General features: G+C 33.1%; 1 protein-coding gene across 1 annotated transcript in view; it reads right to left on the bottom strand.

The window, feature by feature from the left end:
• Positions 1–693: 693 nt before the first annotated feature.
• The window catches only part of LOC136030304 (uncharacterized), a gene marked incomplete in the record, with an annotated part of 169050 nt that continues 148845 nt past the window's right edge, over positions 694–20898 (bottom strand). The window contains 5 exon segments of the mRNA XM_065709195.1: positions 694–1091; positions 3834–3970; positions 13703–13942; positions 17152–17330; positions 20840–20898. The exon segment at positions 20840–20898 is cut by the window's right edge and continues 92 nt beyond it. Of these exon segments, the coding sequence (XP_065565267.1) occupies positions 941–1091; positions 3834–3970; positions 13703–13942; positions 17152–17330; positions 20840–20898 (766 nt within the window).

Raw genomic sequence — 20898 nt, 5'->3', positions numbered from 1 at the left:
AGTACCATAATTATGATACAAGAAATTCACAACTTTTAAGCCATGAACAAAGAAAAACAGTTCGATCATCATATGTGGTTCGGAATCTGGGGCCTTCTGTTTGGAATAGTTTGCCGGCTGGCATCAGGGAGTCTGTCACTTTATATGGGTTTAAAAATAAATTGAAAATGTTTTATTTCAGTAATAGGTTTTGAAGGGCAGAAGGTTTTTGATGTCTTTTTTTTTTTTTTTTTTGCAGTTTATTGATGTGGGGTGGGGACTGAATACCGGTAAATGATATTTAATATGATTATTTTGTTGTATTTTGTTCATGTGTATGTGTTGTTATTTTTTATATATAAGATAGGCTAGGTGGTTAATCATGAGATGTTATGTTTAGATATTTATTTATAAGATGTAAATCATAATATGAAATTGCAGCACAAGTCCTTAGGACTTTCTTTTTGCTGCAACAATTTATTAGTGTTGTCATTTTTTTATTTATGTTTGTATTGTGGATAAAATAAAACTTACCTACCTACCTACCAGTACAATTAATTTTAGGGAAATCTTAAGCAGAAATTCTAAAGAAAACCTTATTCACACATGAGTTTAACTAAAATTCAATGTTAAAAGTAAATATCTCTTTTAAATTCATCATAAACAAATAAAACTCAATAGCAGATGCAATCTGTGTGCATTTCAAACAATGAATCCAAACATATTTCATGTATATTTCATAAACTTACTGAACAAATACTAGAACATTTTAAATTTGGCAACAATAAAACACACCTTCTGACTATTCCCAGATTTTTAAAACAAAATAGTTAAAAATAATATTTGAAATAAACAAAATGACCTTGACAATAAATTATAAAAATAAAACAATGGCTAAATATGTTCTAAATGGCAAAGGGGAAAACACACACTATTAGATATTATTTGAACAAACAAAATTTTAGCTAAGTTGTTCTGTTTTTGTAGTTTTCCAGTTTTTGCTAGTTGGTTCCGTGCCAAAACCTTCCTCGTAATTCCCTTTGACTTTGAAGTTTTGCGTGTAGTGCACAATGCAATACAGCTTTCCAGCATTGAATGAAAAAGAGTCCAGTCTATAAAGAAAAAATTAAATCTTTATAAAGCCAATTGATGAAGCTAGATTATAAAGATAATGTCAGAGATAAATGACAGATTAGAAATTTAATACTTATTAGAGTCGAATGCTTTAAACTGTGTACGGTTCTATTCAAACAAAGGAAACACACAGACGTCTAAAGTCTGAACATCACCATCTTAACGACTATAAAGAAATCTAAGTATGGATGCACCATCAGGCAACAACCTTCTTGTGGGGGCAATAAATTCTTTTACCTTCTTAGAAAAATAGTATGTTCTAGAATTCCCCCTTTACAATGATTCCGCATTGGCTAAGTGGGTCTACCACACTGGCTTTCGTAAGAATTTGTATTTCATTCTGACTAGTGAAAGAATTTCAGCCGACTAATCACGGACCTTTTTATATTCTTATATTAGGCAGTTTGTATTATTGAGTAATTATTTGAAACGGCTATTATCCAATGATTTTTTTCTTGTGATAACAATAAATAAAGTAGTTTTTCCCTCTTTAGACTTTTCTTTCTACTATTAGATTATCTAAGTCCTTTTAGGATAATTTCAAATGTTATTTGCTATAATCCAAAAGAGAGATGCCCAGTTTCTTGATCAAACTGCAAGACCTGACAGATCACAAAACGGTGATAAACCCGATAACTCTAGATGCAAAAGTAACTTTTCATTTTCACCATTACTTTACATTTTTGGAAAACTTACAAGACAAGCAGATTCTCTTTAATGTAGGTTAGGTTACGTCTAATTGGACTTTAGATCTGTTCCACAAAGTCCCATTGATTTAGCTTAGAAATTTTAAAGATTTTACCATTCAAAGGGTCTCGATGAAAAAAAAAGTATTTGATCAACCACCTGATTTTGATCTCTTGCTGCGACATATAAACTACTTGCTAGAACCATGTTAACAGATAGTGTGCCACATCAGCCTATTGTTCACACGACTTGATCAAGACTGATTTTTGCAAAGTATGCACAAAACCACTGTAAAATTATAAAATAATTACTAATTATTTTTAATCAAAAAAATTCTTTAAAAAAAGTATTCTCTATAAGTCAGAGGTCAAAATTCTTTAAAAGAATTCAGCGATGTTTTTGCGGCCCTGCTTTTATCAAAAGGCCGTTCCAAACGAGCGCTGGCCATCATATGACACTTACTTTTGACATCACTGATAGCCCTATCGTACTTGAAGGAACTTGAGTTCATGACTGGGTTAGAGTCTGATACTATGAAACTCGACTTGAGACTTATAATAACATATACTCAATAAAATACTCCTTGTATCTAGAGGTTGAATTGTTTCTTAACTTGAGGACCTCTTCCCAATGTTACTTATATAGCTTAGTTTTTTTCTTTTGTAATTTACTTCTTTCATACAAATATTCTCTATGTTTCTGTCTATGGATGTTCGAGTCTCGCATTAAACCGTTCTAGTGGATATTACGGATCTAATGCAATTCCTATGAGTTAGTTATAAAGTTATTTAACCTCGACGAAGAATAGAGATGAAAACATCTCTTAATGCATGCAGAAAACTATCTTCAAATCATGGAATATTGACTATTTTTGAAACCTGAATATTTTCAACATAAAACAAATATTTTTCCCACATCATTTAGTAGTCTAATTCTTTTTGAGTGAATTCAACCACTGTTTCCTGGGTATTATCTTTATCAAGAGGTTGTTCAAAATTTGTATTGATTGCAAGAAAATGATTCCTTGAACCACACTGCCTTTCCATTTACAATAGAAACGAGAATAAATTAAAAACGAGTGAAATTTACAACATATTGATAAAAAATGCACCCGCTTTTCATAGATTTTTTTTCAACTGACATTAACTACCGTGTAACACATACTGTCACACTTGTATATGACATGACTGACTGTCATAATATACTTAAAAAAACTTTAATTCGGGGCTGGGGTAGTTGCCGATTCCAAGATGTTGGATCTGCTACAAAAACCGGATACCACGTCTGTATCGTGTCTAGAAATGACAGTATTTCATGAGATTAATTCCAGTTAATGAAATTACAATCATTGTCAAGAGAAGTCAGAGCAAAATGAGCATGAGAAAAAGCGGTCCCACGCCTAAACATTCAAGATTTCATTTCAACAAAACGTAAATCAAAAATAATGTCGCGGTGTGAAGACATGTTGCTGTTCACAAGTGCATTAGATCTTTTAATCATGCAAGTTGTGATGGTTGCATGGAAGCCAGTCCAACTTGATCACTAGAGACTGGTTCGAAGAACCCCTTCTCATGAAAACCATCCCTACCCATTGGAACAGCTTCTATATCTCCCGCACTTTATGAATTTTTTGGACCTTTCAAAGTTTTAATGTCATACAGCTACACACATACAGGTTGTCTTACGAACTGATCCGTATTTCGGTTAATTTAGTCATTAGCCTTCAAAACATTTTCTGCTGAACTAGTATTTCGTTTGCAATCTCTAGTGTTATAATACTAAAAGAGACCTGATTGCAATTTCTGACCGCAAATTAGAAAAAAAATTCATCTTTCTGGTCACAAAAAAACCCTTATATCAAATTCTGTGGGAGCTACGTGTAAGTGTCTAAGTTGGGCCTTTTGGTTTCCACTTAGAGTTCATTATCTGCAGGGAGATCTTCTATAATGTTGTTTTTTTTGTTCTTTTTTTTTTACCAAGCTGTGGTAACAATTTATAATGCAAATTCACAAACGTCAAAATTTAAAGTTTACCTTAATATGCATGAGCATTGTGAGCATTTGAAACAATTTTTGTGGTAAAGACGTCCTGAGCCTTCATGGCGTTCCATAGCATAGACTTTCCGATTACATGCACAACAGACATCAATTGTGATACTTGGTTGAATTTCCTAAAAATAAATCATGCACACATATATATTACATGCTTTAGGACAACACAACTCATGCTTATCATTTTTTGGGTAGTGTTAGACTCTTCAAATGTCTTTGAAAATTAAAGTAGCGCAAGCCGTGGATTTCAGGTTGCTTCACTTCACTATGGTATTTCGACAGGACACGAGCCCATCCTTCTCAAACAGAAATTTCGAATTAAAAAAAATTAAGCGTAAATAGAAGTTTCATGTGAAATTCCAATGACAAATGTACTTCAATTTTCATTTGACAATGACTCTGGTAAGTCTTATGTAATATCTATACTACACTAAGGTGGAGATAACACATTGACAAAAATATTGACATTCAGTGGTGCAGGACAGATGTGTCTAATAAGCTGGGTGGTACAGAGCCCCGAGGACAAATGCCGCTGTTTTTTCCATAAAATTAGATATATATGCAATAACTCTAACCAGATTTTCTGGACATTGGGAGCAAATAATTCCACGCAACAATCCGCTAATCCTATCCTACGAAGTTAGTATGTGGTTGCATACTATAGTGCAGGGTTCCTTGAAATTTCACCTTTAAAAGGTTATATTTAAATAGGATAAATTGGTAGGGGAAAAATTTAAGATATTATTTTCAGTTGATAGTTTTTACCTATTATCAAATGCAAATTCTCATATGTAATTATGATTAAGTTATTGCGCAATAGATCAAAGGCATAGCTTTCAGGCATCAGAAGAGCCATTTTGCATCTACAATTGAAGCAAATGCATGAGTTTTTCGTCAAAGGTTGTATTTTATAGCATTTTTTGGTGTCTTCAGGTAGACCTATAATTCCGAATGGTATAGTTTCGACTTTTTTTTCTCAATTGCTTCTATCTAGCTAGAGTCCTGAAATAATAAATTTGCGGTTGAAGAACATCATTAGCAACAACTCCATTGAGATTCAAGTAATAATTGCAACTTAATAACGATAAGTTTCTGCCGAAATATTGCAAGGATGAAAACGTGGGAAAACAGCTGTATGTGCTTGATTTAAATATTGCTCAAATTTATATTTAAATAAAAATTACGAAACAAAAAAGTCTAGAATAAGAAGCCTCGATTGTTGATTAATGAAAGAAAACCCTTACAACTTGTACTTCTACCTTAATTTCTTTTTCTTTTTCATTGAGCACCTTTGAAGCCCGGTTTTCGAAGGAGAGGAACTCCTCTCCTTCGAGTGGGGTCCACTTATGACAATGATTAGACATATTATTAATGACAGCCCTTCTTTATATGAGCTGTCCCAAATTTCGGATCGAAATAATTGAAATCGTTTGATTAATCATTCCACAAAGACGTTCAACAACAGCAATTCATGCATCTTCAGATCAGACTCACGTGACAATACACTAATTTACGAAAAAAAAAGACTTTACATTAGTAAAAACTGTATTAGATTTACAAAAAGAAATTTAAGATTCTGACAAAAATAATTTTTTAAAAATCGAACTTGAATAGTGTTGAAATAAGCTTTGAAGTACACTGAAGTAGCGACGAGCAATTCAAAAATGGAGTGAACAAACACATTAAGAGGCATGCACGTTCCCACAACAACTGTTCATTCAAGGCCTTACCAGTAATTTTCAAGTGAGTTTTGATTGCTTGCCATTTTTCCTTTCCTTTTTGCTATGAATTAAGCTATTGCAGCTGAAGGAACTATTCACCAATAATATGTCACGAATATTCAACACAACTAGGATAGGTCTTTATAGTCGAGTCCTCCGTGAGTTTGTCATACTGAAGACAAGGCATGAAGTTTTCAGGAAATCACATAGTAAAATCAGGCAAATAACATTTATTCTTAATTCTCTTTTCTATCGCTTTTTTTTAGGAGGACCGTTAATTTTCAGATTCAAGTTATTTTATACCACAATCAAAATAGCTCCATAAGCCTTTCAATTAGAAAAGAACAAGGAGGACCAGTGTTTAAGCGTGATATCAAAAAATTACTGGTATGATTTTTGGTACCATCCGACCTAAACTGAATGACAAAAGTAATTCCAAAAATGGAGTTATTATGTCGAGTGAATCCGTTTTCCAACAAAAGCTAATACACAGAACTAAGCCTTTGAACTCTGAGATTATCAGGGGAGGGGGTGAGCCTTATTGTCCAATAAAAATATTGATAATGGTATTTATAATTTTTGGACTCTCGCTACAAATGGCTTTTCTTCTTTGTCCATTTTTACTAAAAATACGGGTTTCAAACAGAATTTACACCAGTTACAAAAGATAAATTCGATACAAAAATCTCATAGCAGTGTAAGGTCACTTGAGGCAAAGGCATTGTCAGAACTTCCTATTTCTTTTAACTCTTCAAGGTGGAAATTTCAAAAATCCCAATATTTTATGCGTTATTTTTTATAATTTTAGCATAAATCTATTTTGGGGCCTTATAGTTTTCTTCGTCTCCCTTGTGGGGTATTTAGAAAGGCTATCGATCTTTGATTACTCACGACAGATGTCCAACCCGATCATTCTTTGTAATGGATTGCTTAGGCCATAACCGTGTTATCACACCTAAAAGTCGCATTTGACATTTTCACACTTTTAAGATAATTGTCAACCATTAGCAAAGCTATTCTACTAAAAATGACTAAATTTCTTTCAATGGCATTGAAGTAATGAGAATAGAATATCAGCTAAAATTTTTCAAGCATTTCCTAAATTAAATTCCCGGCGATTTATTCTTGTTCTTCGAAATGACGACCAAATCGAGAATTAGTGGAAATGTCTATTTAGTGACAGATTTACATGTATGGGGTTTCCCATTAGAAAACCAAAAGGAGAAGCCCAAGACTTGTTCACTCGGAAAATGCTTATATTCATCTCTGTTAAGTATCATCTCTGTAAATTTCCCTTAGTTCAATAACTGTTTATTTCTCTATATATTTCCCTTAGTTCGAAACAGTGTAATTTGTGGATTCTTCCTCAAAAGCTATCATGTTACTCCTTTGCAGGCTAGAAGAAAACCAAAAACCTATGGTTTTTCTACAACAAAAAGTCATGCCATAACTCTCGTTGTACCTAACGGAAAACCAAGCGGAAAACCAACGGTTTTTGTGAAAAACTGTCGGTTGTTCCCATTCGTTTGAATTAGCCATAAGAGACTTGCTACCTTCTGGGGGTAAAATCAGGAATGATTCATATATACATCAACTTAAAATCAAATTCTTATACTTAGAATTTTATTAATCTACAAGCACAGGCTGTACTAAGATACATGCTTAGTATACCCTGAAAAATAAGTTAGTCACTAATTGACACCGAAAATACACAACTGTAAAAAAGAACTTAGAGTAACGGCTTCTAAACTCCTTATAGTACTTCAATTCGTTCTGAAAGATTTCGATTGCATAATTTGGTCCAAAAAGCATCACTGGAAAAATTGAATGCACGATAAGTATAATACCTGATCTCATACGGGGTAACAGGGTGGGATATGAAAAAAGGTAACCAAATCAGAAATAGGCATAGGTTTTGTTTACTTTTCTGCCCAACCTTGTACATAAAACACACGGTTGAAAAAAATTATAATAAAAGTCCAATAATAAAATAAAAGCTTAAATTTATTGGCGTCAACAGTCGCACGAGGGTGCGCATTTTCTATTCTGGGTACCTTACTTTCCCTTTCATTGAAAAAAAGAAGTTTTTTATACATTAAAAAATAAGAACCGTAAATGACGTAAATGTCTTCTATACAAAAAAAAAAAAAAAAAAAAAACAACTTAATTTAGCTTTCGTATAGAATAACATAAGCATCTGTTTATTTATTTTTATATGAATAAAGAAGACCGTTTCTGATAGATCTTGGGAGTCACAAGATTGACACGGAGGACTCCTCCTTCCAGAGAAATTCAAAGATTGTGGCATAAAAAGCCAATAGAAAATTTTTTTTTTGAAAATATTTTCATTATAAAAATAATTTCTCCCTTCTTACACATGAAATAAGAGTTGGAAATGAAAAACAACAAGTAAAAAAAATAAGATCCTATCTAAGAATCGAGTATTTACAGAACGATAGATAATAATTATTAAAAAAAAAAGAAGCAGCTCAGATTAGAAAAAAACCCTAAATCAATAGTTTTCTATTTAAATAAACACACAAGCGAATATTGATGTGGAGAATCTACCTCCATCCATTTATTCTAGTTTTTACTAGAGAATAAAATTCAGGTCGGAGGCATGTCATTTTGGACCTTAGTAATAATGAATTACTTATTTATAAGAAATAGACCGAAAATATAAAACAGCAAAAGAACAAAATAGCCAAAGTACGTGAAGAGCCTTCGAAAGGCCTCAAATCTCAAGTGTCTCAAGATAAAAGTTGTTCTTAGGGAATCAGAGTGTGCTTGAAAATAGTGCTGAAAACCCTACCAAAAACGTAGAACAAAGGAAATATTTCTAGCCTAAACCACAACATTTGATTAGGGGATGGCACTTAGAATTTCGTTCTAAACACTTTCACTGACCCATCCTCGAAGAGTAATGAGCCAAAGTCATGGAATTATGATCAAACAGAAACCGAGAAGCCGACTGGTTTTGGTTATCTACTGGTATCTATATCTTGCACGCATTTTTTTCCAGTAAAAAATTATATTAATTTTGATCCTGCGTCAATTTTCATATAATTAGTCTTTATTACGCGGACACAGTCAGGGAACTTTTTGAGAACACCAAAAGGGGAAACAAGGAGGGGGGGAGATTATAGAAAAATTTGTACATGCTCAGTTTTCAAACAAAAAAACAAACTCAAAATTAAATCAAAACAAATTTTCAGTAAAAATGCATATAAAAATTAACAAAATGTAATTGAAGTACATTGCCTCTCACTCAGACTATCTGTCTTCGCTTATTTCCCAATTAGCCATGGCTCTTAAATTTATCATCACTTGATTTTAATTCAAAACAAACGGACTAAAACTCGGACTTTGGCCTCGACCTTGTTATGAAGTACTTGACTTTATAAAAATCGGAGGAGACTCATTCTCTTGACACCCGTCCTCTATCCATAACGATTCTGAAACCTATTGCGTCATTCAAACATTGCGTTTATTGAAGACTATAAGTATTTTGAACAGTGTACCTTAATTTTTCAGAATATTGACGACAAATAAAAATCAAATCAATATAACAATCAAGATGAATGGTGAGAGCTAGTAAAAATAAACTGAATGTTTAACATACAATGATATTAATTCCTGAAAATCTTAGCAATTCAATATCTTGTTTTAATAGAATTTTTCTTTCAAAGATATACATATAAAAAATTAATAATAATTTTTTTTAGTATGAATATTGATAACTCCTATAAACTACATATTATAAATTTATATAAATAATGAATTATAAATCCTATAAAAATTCAAGCTTAAAACGACCAGAAATTACTCTCAAAGAGCAAACTATACTAAAAACGAACACAAATTAAAATAAATAATCCTATCAAACATAAAAATGTCTAACATTGACTTAGATGAATAGATAAATCCAAAAATGAAGGAAAATGAAACTGAAAACTCTAGTCAGACTTAAACGAACGAAAATTACTACAAGCAGAATTTTGTCTACTCTCTCATCCCTTCCCTAAGCCAAAAAAGTTCTAAAGCCTATTGCGTAATTTTGGCTTTACTAAAAAAATTATTATAACAATTTTTCTAATATTAATAAAGCAAAAAAATGAAAAGAATACACTGAAATAGAATCTTGAATTGGTGAGATTTCTTAGAATGTATATCATTATATATTAAATATTAAGTTTATTTTCATTAGTTCTTTCCAGTCATCTTGATTGTTATAGGGTTTTATTTCTTATTTTTCGGCAGTGTTTATAACTTTTGCGGCTACGTTAGGGAGGGGAGGGGGGACAGTAGCCAAAATCCGGTTTGTAGTAACTTTAGTTTGTTTTAAGTTTTGACTTGAGTACTCAATTCAATTTTTCTCTTTTTGGGATTTATTTATTCATCTAAGTCCGTATCTCTTATCTTGATGTTTGATCTGATTATTTATTTTAAGTTCTTTTCGTTTTAAGTTTTATTTATTTTGTGATGGTAATTTCTGGTTGTATTAAGTTTGAATTATTGCATGACTTTATTTTGTTGGTCCTAAGTTTAATATGGCTCTTTACTTTTATTTCGGAAAGCTTTTTTTAATTAATACTAAACAAAAATTTTAAATCTACTCGTGACAGGGATGTATTACTCGCTGTCGTTTTATCTAAGTCTAAATTATAAAGTTAGACATTCACCTTTGATTCTTTAGACTTCCAAAATTCAAGGGAGGAAGTACTTGTCATTTCTATCACAACTATTGCGTGAATACTACATGAATGCAAGAAAAAAGTCAGGAAATTGAGGGAACCACAAAATAATTCAAGATAACAGCCACAGGTTAGGAAATATTTCAAGTAAAACATTTAAATCAGAAGTGATGGAATTTGTGCAAATAAAAGCTTCATATCTAATCTGAGAAAAATAACTTCCTTCTTTAAAAGGCGAAGGCAATATAAGACATTTTAAATTTAGGTTATATGTGTCTTAAATCTCCTAATGGGGTTCAAACCGATACATTACTATACAAAGCATATTTATCGGATTAAACATGTAGGAGATATATATATATATATATATATATATATATATATATATATATATATATATATATATATATATATATATAATATATGGGAGCCGACGTATTTCTACCTGGAAAATCCCCCCCCCATCCCTTAAAATTCCACTGCAATAAAAAAATCCTAAGCCAAGGCAAAAGTTAAAGGTCCCATAAAAAAAAAATACATAATTTTACAAAGACGCTAATTCTAATTTAAGGTCATTTAAAATGTTTTAGAGGTTGATTGATGAAATGAAGAACGAATAAATGTGGTTAGAAAACTAGTGGAAGCGAGAATGGGAACAGCTAAAAAAAAAAAAAAACATGGAACAAACAACAGTAAAAATCTTGAATTGTAAACGAAATTTTAAACAGTGATCTGTGTTTGGAAACTGGATAAGACGTATTTGTTGTCTATAACGCCTTAAGAAATTAAATGACATGATGCATGAATCTAAACTACTAATGCAAAAGGCAAGGAAAAAACTCTCTGAGGTAAACATGAACAAAAATGAACAATGAAATACACGGTTGAAAAACAAGGAACAGCGATGACTAGCCACAAAAACGATCTAAATAGGTCAGGACTTTAAGAAAAAATTCGTATTTTTCACAGGATGGCTGTTTCGAACCTGTGGTGACGTCATGACATCAAGAAAAGGCTCAAATTGTTGGCAGTTACTAGACAAGCGATAATAAGAATGCATATATAGAAGCCTCTCACATTCTGAGTGCCCGGGCACGGCGACGGAGCCGCCGGGCTCCCGTTACTAAGTTTATATGCTAGATTAAAACAAAGTTTCACCATAAAGGATAAGGCTAAATAATAATATAAACAGCAATGTAACCAGAAGTTTCACAACGAAAATGTTTATCTTTACCGTTTATTTGTCGTTTGAATTTCGTCCTCTCAAATTTAAAAGTTATTTTCGTTAAATTGACGTTAAGGAGTTTAGGCCATGTTTGATTTTTCCAAAAAAGGTATTGGATACATAAAACTTAAAACAAAAATACAAATTTATTTGGACTCAAAGCAGTTCCAAGAACCTTAGATTTAGTCAGAAGATTTAGATTTAGATTTAGAAGGTCGCACTAACAGTATTTTTATGCAACGCTGTTTCAGAAACCTGTTCATTGAGTCTAAAGTAAACGATGGAGAAACATAATATTTTGCTGATTTTGATTTGATTGATTTGGCTGGGTAAAGCAAATATACATTTTTGCGATTAGCGCGTTTGTATATAAACAATATACAATCCATATTTAGAAAGTCTTCATAAAAGACAATTCAATATGAAAAATATATATTTTTTTTTGTTTACTGATCCTTGTTTTTAGGGAATCTGTTGACATATTTGGCCAAGTTTGTTCGTCAAAATGAACTGGGGTGCTGAATTAGAGTTACATTTACGAGGACCAAAAGCTTAAATGTGCAGATGGATGCAGCAAAAAGCCGCACGAAATGGATTTTTTTGCGTTTTTTTCATCTCCATTTTGACTTTCATCCTAATGCACCTTTCTGTTGCAACGAGTTGTATGTAGCATGTACTGTATATAGCATATAGTATATACTGTAGTATATATAGCATACAGATATAGTATATACAGTATATAGTATATACTGTATAGTATAGTATGTAGTATATAGTTGTACACTGAAGTTTCGGTTCTTTTTATTAATTCATATTTTATCATTTAGGGCCTTTTTCTGAATATTCCCTGAATAACTATGGTTCGATAAATTTTTTTTCCTACAAACCCCAAATAATCAAAGGGTTAATTGAGTATTTTGACGCTAAAACTCCAAATTAAAATTGACTTAATTGACATTAAATCGAAGATTTTCATTTATTGTTTGAATTGTCAATTCAAAGTTTGTCGCCAGACAGTAATAAAAAAAAAATCTTATTCAATAAAAGGTATCATTGTATAAAATATTGTATAAAAACAATCATTATACAATTTTATTTGAGATTATGCACAGAGGTTCAGAGAGAATACTTGTGAAAATACTGTGACTCAAAAACTTTTTAATCATATGGCAGTTTTACAGTATCATGTAGATGATCCAATCCTGTTATAGAAAGCGACGCTAATCTTCACATATTCAAATAGATATATTACATTTCACTTTTTAATGCACACGAACAATATAAGTGGATACAGGTAAACGCCACGAATGTAGAGCCAACGAAAATAGAGCACATTTTCGGCTATACTATTACGTTTATAAGCGATTCCTCTAGTCCCCAGTAGATTACAGCTCAACGTCAACATATATAAATGAACACACTATGAGAATTTATGTTTTACATTAACGATCTGATTACAAAAATCTATCTGTGAAACAGAGACAGACATAAAAATTACAGAAAGAATAAAGCAAAACTAAAACTAATTTGGATATTTATGGATTTTTGTATGGCGTTGTCGGATATTTTGGATGGCAACACATATTTTCAGCCGAGTATGCAGAGGAAGACCTCATTGACAACCCTTCAAATTATTAGGTTTTCGTTTACTGTTTTTGTTTTGTCCATAGCAGTTTTGAAAAACACATTCCCACCTATACGACCTTAACGGTCTGACAACCTATAGAATAGTTCTTGCGGTCAAGAGCAGAAGAAAACACTCAGGAATAAAATCGATGCTTTATAAGCCCGCAAAGCTTGCCGAGCAGCCAAAATTTCCCTTGAACGAGAATCATGAAACAATATTGACTAGGGGAATCAATGCCTTATAAAAGGGCAAAGGTTGGTCAATTGACAGATTCCCCCTGAAAGAAAAAACACGAGATAATGCTCGGCTTTGTAGGCCAGCATTAGTGAAAAAGTACCAACTAAGGGAATCGGTGCTTTATGAGAGGGAAAAAGCTTGGCAACTGCCAGAATTCGTCTTGAAAGGAGAAATACAGGATAGTGTTGACTTTTAAGAGCCACCAGATGCCACCAAAAATTTCTATAACACGGCAAAGCTTACTGATCTGGCCTAAAGCAAAAATCTGGATTTTTACCTAGAAGGACATATAGAAAGAAACATTAGAAAATCCTGACTAGAAGGTGGCAACATCTAAAACTACTTACCACAAATCTATGTACTTTAGTCCTTGATTTCTGCTCAATCACCGGCGTGGTAGGCTGATTGTTCAAGGCCTCGAACCGGGCTTTAATATCTCTGGTACTTTCCAACGAGTGCTCAATACCTTCTTCTTCGTAAAGGGACAAATGGGATTGGCTATGATTAAGTCGGTTCTCTTTTTCAACTTCTGCTTCCCATCTTTCAAATTTGTTTCTCAGATTTTTGGCAATGGCTCGTTCGTTCGTCTGAAAGAAGAAAGTGTATATACAAATTGAAAGATAATCAAGGAGCCCCTTAAAAAGCGAGAAAAGACGAAAAAGATTGTTTAGTAAAAACACAAGATCCTGCGTTTAGTATTTTTTACCATCTTCCAGCCCTTACTGACAACTTACAGCCCTTAACCTGGGGACTTTGGGGAGATTGACATCCCCAGGGACATAATTACTGGACCTTTCAACAATACTGAGCAAAATAGTTCTCTTAAAATTTTGATCAGATCTGTCTTTGGAAAATTATAGGCTAATAGGGGAGGGACCGATTGCCCTCCATTCACTTTTGATTTTTAAAAAGGGCACTAGATCTTCCGACTTCCAATCAAATGAGCCCCATTCGGGCCGAAATTTATACGACCATCCGTTTCATAAGAACCTTATATGCCCGGGGCATAAGTTACAACCCTTGCCCCAGGGCTCTGGAGGGTTATGTCCACCCTGTAGGCAGTTATATGCTCTTTGGCGTATTTTGAACAAAATGGCTATAATCACAATTTTGATCGGACGCATTTTTGGAAAAGAGAGTGACGGAAAGGTTGGCTAGCTGCCCTCCACCACTTTTAATTCTTAAAAGAGAAATAGAGCTTTACATTTTCAATCAAGTAAGGAAAATAGACCCTAAGGGAGGGAGGGGCTAGTTGATCTCCAATACTTTGACTCTTATTAAGGGCACTAGAACTTCTGAGTTCAAATCCAATGAGCCCCTCCCCACCAAATTTTATACAACCATCCTTTGCATAAAAACATTATATGGCCCCGGGGGTTGTCATCTTCAGACACAATTACTGGGCCTTGCAACTACGCTGAACCAAAATGGCTATATGAAAATTTGGATTGGATATATCTGGGGAAATGATGGACGTAGGGGTTGGGGGGGGGGGGGCTTATTGCCCTCCAAACATTTTCTAATGTTGAAAAGGGCAATCGAATTTGCAATTTCCAGTCGAATGAGCCACTTTCGAAGTTTCTGCGACAACTTCTATATGAAGTGCCCTGGTCTAAAACAAAAAAAAAAAAAAAAACGGGGAGGGGAGGTAGTTGCACTCCACTCACTTTGAATCTCAAAAAAAGCCTTAAAATTTCTGATTATCACCCCAATGAACCCCTCGAAAGTTTTTACGACCGCCCTTTCTATAAAGAATCTTATATGCCCCCAGGGCATAACTTACAACCCTTACCCTGAGAGGTGATGGGAGGGGGGGGGGGCTGTAAATTCTCCAAGACATCATTTCCGTAACTTTTAACTACGATGAAAAAAATGGCTATCTTAAAATGTTGATTAGATGTATTTGGGGAAAATGATGGGCGTGGGGGAGAACTGGTTGCCCTTCAATCACTTTCGACTTGTAAAAAGGACACTAGCCCTTTTAGTTTCCAATCGAATAATCCATTTTCGAAATTTTTACGACAAGCTCTTCCACACGAAATGCCCTGGTCTAAAAAAACAAACAAACACCATCCCCCCCTAAAAAAAGTAAATTGAATAAACAATACACTGTGCCCATATCTCTCTTTACTTAGACAACGCTATTGCGCTACCTATGATATAATCAACAACCCTCAAAGGTATTGTTAAGGAAGTTTATTATACTTAAGTCCAAAAGTTAGCCAATCCTCAAAGAACGAATATTTCTGTGTATTACCTTGTTCAATTATCTTTGCATAAAACTTTTTAATTTAAACAATTAGATTTAACGAAATTTGATTATTATTGCATCAACATTGAATATGATGAAAGGTGCCACCTCCAATCTTTAAAAGGAAAAATTTTTGTTTCAAAATGAAATTCCTTCAACCACCTCAGGAAAATAAGCGGTATTTAAGCAGTTAGCAGTTAGCAGTTAGTGATTTCAATATATTAAATAACTTAAATAGATACAATTTAATTTTATTAAATTAATAAATAATAAAAATTGAATCGGATGAAATAATATCAAGTTTAACAAAGAATATTGATTCATAGATTTTAATAAAGGATTTCCAAAAAAAAAAAAAAAAAAAAAAAAAAAAAAAAAAAAAAAAAAAAAAAAAAAAAAAAAAAATCTAAAACGGTTAAGAGCCCTGCGATAAAATGACGATAAACTAAAAGGTAACAAATCAAAAACCTGACAGAGCTTTTTAAAGCATTATTAGAATAAGGAGAGGGAAAGAAATAGAGAATTCATACAACTTAATTTTTACAGCAATTACATTGACTAAAATGATAAGAGGGCAACCCAGATCTTTAAAGAGCTAAATATTTATTTCGAAGCCTACTTTAATTTGGTGCAAATGAAATAGGCTAGGCATATCTTAAATTGTATTTACAGCACCTACCGGTGTGTCTAAAAACACGTTCTAAATGATTAAAAGATAAAATGTTATTTCAAATCATATAGACTAATTACGAATTTTTCAGTACAGTAAATAACTTCTGAAAAATAGTGCGAGATAAACCATCTGGTTTTGCGCAAGAAGATATCAGGTTTAAACTGTTTGAGGTTAAAGTGGATCATCACTGCACATATTTTCAAAGTTGAGAATACTTATTCTTTTAGCTTTAACAGATTATATATGATAAGCATGTGTAATATGCAAAAGCTATGTTAACAAATATATTATAATCGAAAATATATCAAAAAAAGGTTGCAACACTCTTTTGTGATTTACTGAAGAAACATATTTGCAGTTCTAGACTAGATGATATTTGTAATTCTACTTGACATCGTTTTAGTTTCAGCAGGTTGCTGATGTCTTGCGTGAATAACATCACTAATATGACACCATTGCTATGTTATTTAACGATTTCCTTAACAATAAAAAATGTAGAAGAATATTGTAATAATTTGGCTAATTTGCTGGAGAAGCAAATATGCATTTCTAGAATTGTAAAAGAAATATTGATCGTTAACCTTTATTACTGAGAAAAAATTTTAATGTTGAGGCGAATTGTCAGGTATTTTAAAATATGAGCAACAGCATCCTTCAAGATGGGAAGGAGGGGAGGGGGAGCTTGTCATTTCACTTAAAATAACTTGTAAAAAAAGTGAAAATTCGGGCATTTTCATTTTGGGTCACGAACAACTTTAAATTCCTCAGGGTTACTCACGGTTTGTATATTTGACATTCTTCGTTTGAGTATCAAAGCATGCTTTAGCAAACTTTAAAAATACACAACAAACGTAGTTATAATTGCGTTTTACCACTCTTAAGAATTCATCCTCCATTTTGTCAGATGATTTAATGACTCCCTCATCCACTTCGTCTGAATCGCTTTCTTCTTCTTCCTCTTCTGACTCATATTCACTTTCTTCTTCACTACTTTCCGAATCTCCACCAGCATATTCAGGAGGGGGAGTGAATCGTTTCAAAGGCTTTGGACCTAAAAAAAAAAAAAACTTAAAAAGAAAGAAAGATGTTTTATTTAGTAAGAAGGTCGACTTCTTACTAAATAAAACAGCAGCAGAGAAAAAAGTCAGCTTTTAAGTTAACTTTTGCGAGTCGAATCAAACGCAACTCTGGTGTTCTTTTACTCTGAGTAATCCAAGCGTTATATGAGACGTACATGACGTCAGAGGTTACTCGGATTACCCCTCGAACGCTCATGATTACTTGTCCGTGGGCTTGCACTTTCTAACCCCGAAAATAAAAAGATTATTAAGGACAAGATATATCCTACTTAGGATCAAGTTATACATCCTCTAAATTAATATGTTCTGATTCCATTGAAGTGGACTTCTGATTCCATTGAACTGTGGAGGACAACGATCTGCCTAAAAAAAAAACTTAAAAAGAAAGAAAGATGAAGGACAAAGATCCTCCACAGCCGCATGCTGGCACATAGAGGGTCGAATCTGCCTTTCAGTTGCTGTGTCCCTTTTTTTTTACAGAGTAAAGTAGCAAGCTTTTAAAAGCTTTTAAAATGCTTTAAAACTATCATTAAATTCAGTTTCCTTTTTAAGTTATCACTGGGACTATTCGTGGTCTTGAATTTTTATGCATAGATTCATAGCGAATGGGAATCAAGAATGTCCGTCCTTAACCATCAAATAAAGATTTCTGTCTTTTAGTTTAAAATGCTTAACACTTCATTAGTGGCAACGTAACGCTGAAATTGATAGCTATTGGTTGTTCTCAGCACGGTAGTGTAGAGAATTCAACCAGTTAAAAAGAGGAAGAGAGCAAGTCAACAGGCTATTTGCTCTTTTGTGCAAATATGCTTTTTCTCCTCACGACCATGGATTTTATAGCAATTAAAAGTAATGAAATGAAAGTAAGTAGCAACATTAAAACTTAAAACGAATAGAAATTACTCTGTATATGAAAGGAGCTTTTACTCCTCAACGATTTTCTGTTCGTTTTAAGTTTTAATGCTGCTCCTTACTTTCATGTAAAAAAAACTTGTTTTTTATTTAATTTCTGGACGTTTTTGAATTAATGCATGTTTTGATCTAGGCTCTTCGCACATAAATAATTAAAACTAAATTTGCACATTAATTAATTACAATTAATCGGAAGATTTTGAGAAAAATGGAACGAGGGAGGAGGCCTAGTTGCCCTTCAATTTTTGGTTACTTAAAAAGGCAACTAGAACTTTTAATTTTTCACGAACGTTTTCATTAGTAAAAAATATACGTAACTTACGAATTAACTTACGTAACGAACTTCTATATTCGTGCGTTTTATTGCGTATATGAGGGGATTACCCCTCGTCAATACCTCGCTCTTTACACTTAAGCTTAAATTTTGTCCCAATTATTTTTTTTTTGTCCCTTAAGAATGACCTCTGAATCAAAAAGGCTGTAGAATAAACAGTTGAAATTACTAAAAATACTTTAGCATAAAGAGTGAGGTATTACGAGGAGGTAAACCCCTCATCTGCGTAATAATTTTCGTTCGTTTTAAGTTTTAATGCTGCTCCTTACTTTCAGTAGAAAAAAACTTTTCATATTTATTTTTTCATTGTTTTTTTTTTCAAATAATGCTAGAAAATCCTGCGCCCCCTTCATTGAAATTCTCTTCTCCCATGAGAAGTTCCTCCATGGAAATATCCTCCCACGTAACCCCTCCCCCTCAACTCTCCCCCTAAACCAAAAAATCCCCCTGGAAACGTCTGTACACTGCCCAGTAACCATTACTCTATGTAAAAACAGGTCAAAGCTTGTAACTTGCAGCCCCTCCCATGGGGACTACGGGGGAGTAAGTCGTCCCCAAAGACATAGTTATTAGGTTTTTCGACTATGGTGAATAAAATGGCTATCTCAGAATTTTGATCCGGTGACTTTTGGGAAAAATGAGCGTGGGAGGGGACCTAGGTGCCCTCCAATTTTTTTGGTCACTTAAAAGGGCACTAGAACTTCTAATTTCCGTTAGAATGAGCCCTCTCACGACATTCTTGGACCACTCAGTCGATACAATTACCCCTGAAAAAAACAACAACAAAAAAAAAACAAATAAACACGCATCCGTAATCTGTCTTCTGGCAAAAAAAAGCGAAATTCCACATTTTTGTAGATAGGAGCTTGAAACTTCTACAATAAGGTTCTCTAATAGGCTGAATCTGACGGTGTGATTTTCGTTACGATTGTATGATTTTTAGGGGGTGTTTTCCCTATTCCCCCCTATTTCGTATAATAAACCACTAATAGATTCTTTGAATCATACGTATGAATGCAGTGCGATCTTGTGCTTTTGTTCCAGCCTCTAATAGCCGGTTAGCTGATTAGCCCTACGTAATCTAATCTACCAGCAGATTAGCCTGAAGCTAAGTCTTCAATTACGTTCCACCTGAACGGTCAGTTGTCACTTAAAAAGTACGAAACTAACTAAAAAGTACTGGAGTCACTTAAAAGAACCCAGGACAGTGAAAATGCAATCTGACTGCTTGAATTGATTAAGTGGCAACCTACATAATTGTAAATATCTTTTGCAATTAGGAAAAATAGACATTGGATTTGTTTTATGAAAAAAAAAAATCCATGTGAAGAAAAAAAATACATTGTGTTGAAACAACCAAAATAAAAGTTAAGCAAATTGCGGTTTCTAGGTATTAATACGCAAACAGGGCAAGACTGGGTCCCGATTAGGCCTCGTTGGTTTTCTTTCTTTTTCTCATTCTTTCTTTGTTTTGTCTTTTAGTGAGTTATTTACGCTTTTGGTATTATATTATTAGTTTCTATCTCTTTTTTTATTGTATTATTTTTTTTATAGGTTATGTGCCTACACACAGGTTAGTAGTACTTTATATCTTTTTTTATAAGGATTTTCTTTTTGCTTGTCTTGTTCTGTCTTTTCACTGCTGTGTTTGATGGGTTCTAAATGCACTCAATTTAATACATATACTCTCTGACTTTATTTATCTGTCCTACAGCTGTGAGAAAAAAAGAGGAAACGAGAAAAATCAAGAAACAAACGAATCTAAGAGGTCTTCAAAACTCGTGTATGGACCCACTCAATTTAAAATAACAAGTTCAAAGCTTAAGAATACTTGAACATTGGGCGAGAATTTAATATCCTTTCATTCTAGAAATCTAATAACAACCAGAATATCTAAAAAAAAAAAAAAAAAAAAAAAAAAAAAAAAAAAAAGTTGCAAAGTACTAAGAAGCTGAGCCTCCAGACGGTCGGCCTTTATATTTAATTGCTTCTTTGAATAACAATTCATGTGTTGGACGTGTCTAAAATAAGGAGATATTGACCAAAGAAGGTAAGTTAAATTTAGCATAGATATAAAAAAAAAGTTAACTACATCAGTATTTCTGGCAGAAGCTTCTTTACCAATAGACTTTGCGACTCCAAATAGCTTATCTTATTTATCCAAATAGCTTAGCTTATTTCTTGTTATAAATTAACTAATTTTGATGTTAAAAATTGTGTAAAATAGAAACATACCGCTAGCCAATTCTTGCTGAGCTGCCTCTATTTCCATCTGTTTAAATATACTCAAGGCT

This window comes from Artemia franciscana, chromosome 1 (genome assembly GCF_032884065.1).
Source record: "Artemia franciscana chromosome 1, ASM3288406v1, whole genome shotgun sequence".
Classification (NCBI taxonomy): Eukaryota; Metazoa; Arthropoda; class Branchiopoda; order Anostraca; family Artemiidae; genus Artemia; species Artemia franciscana.
Note: the sequence above shows the minus strand (reverse complement) of the source record. Positions and strands in the feature narration are given on the sequence as shown.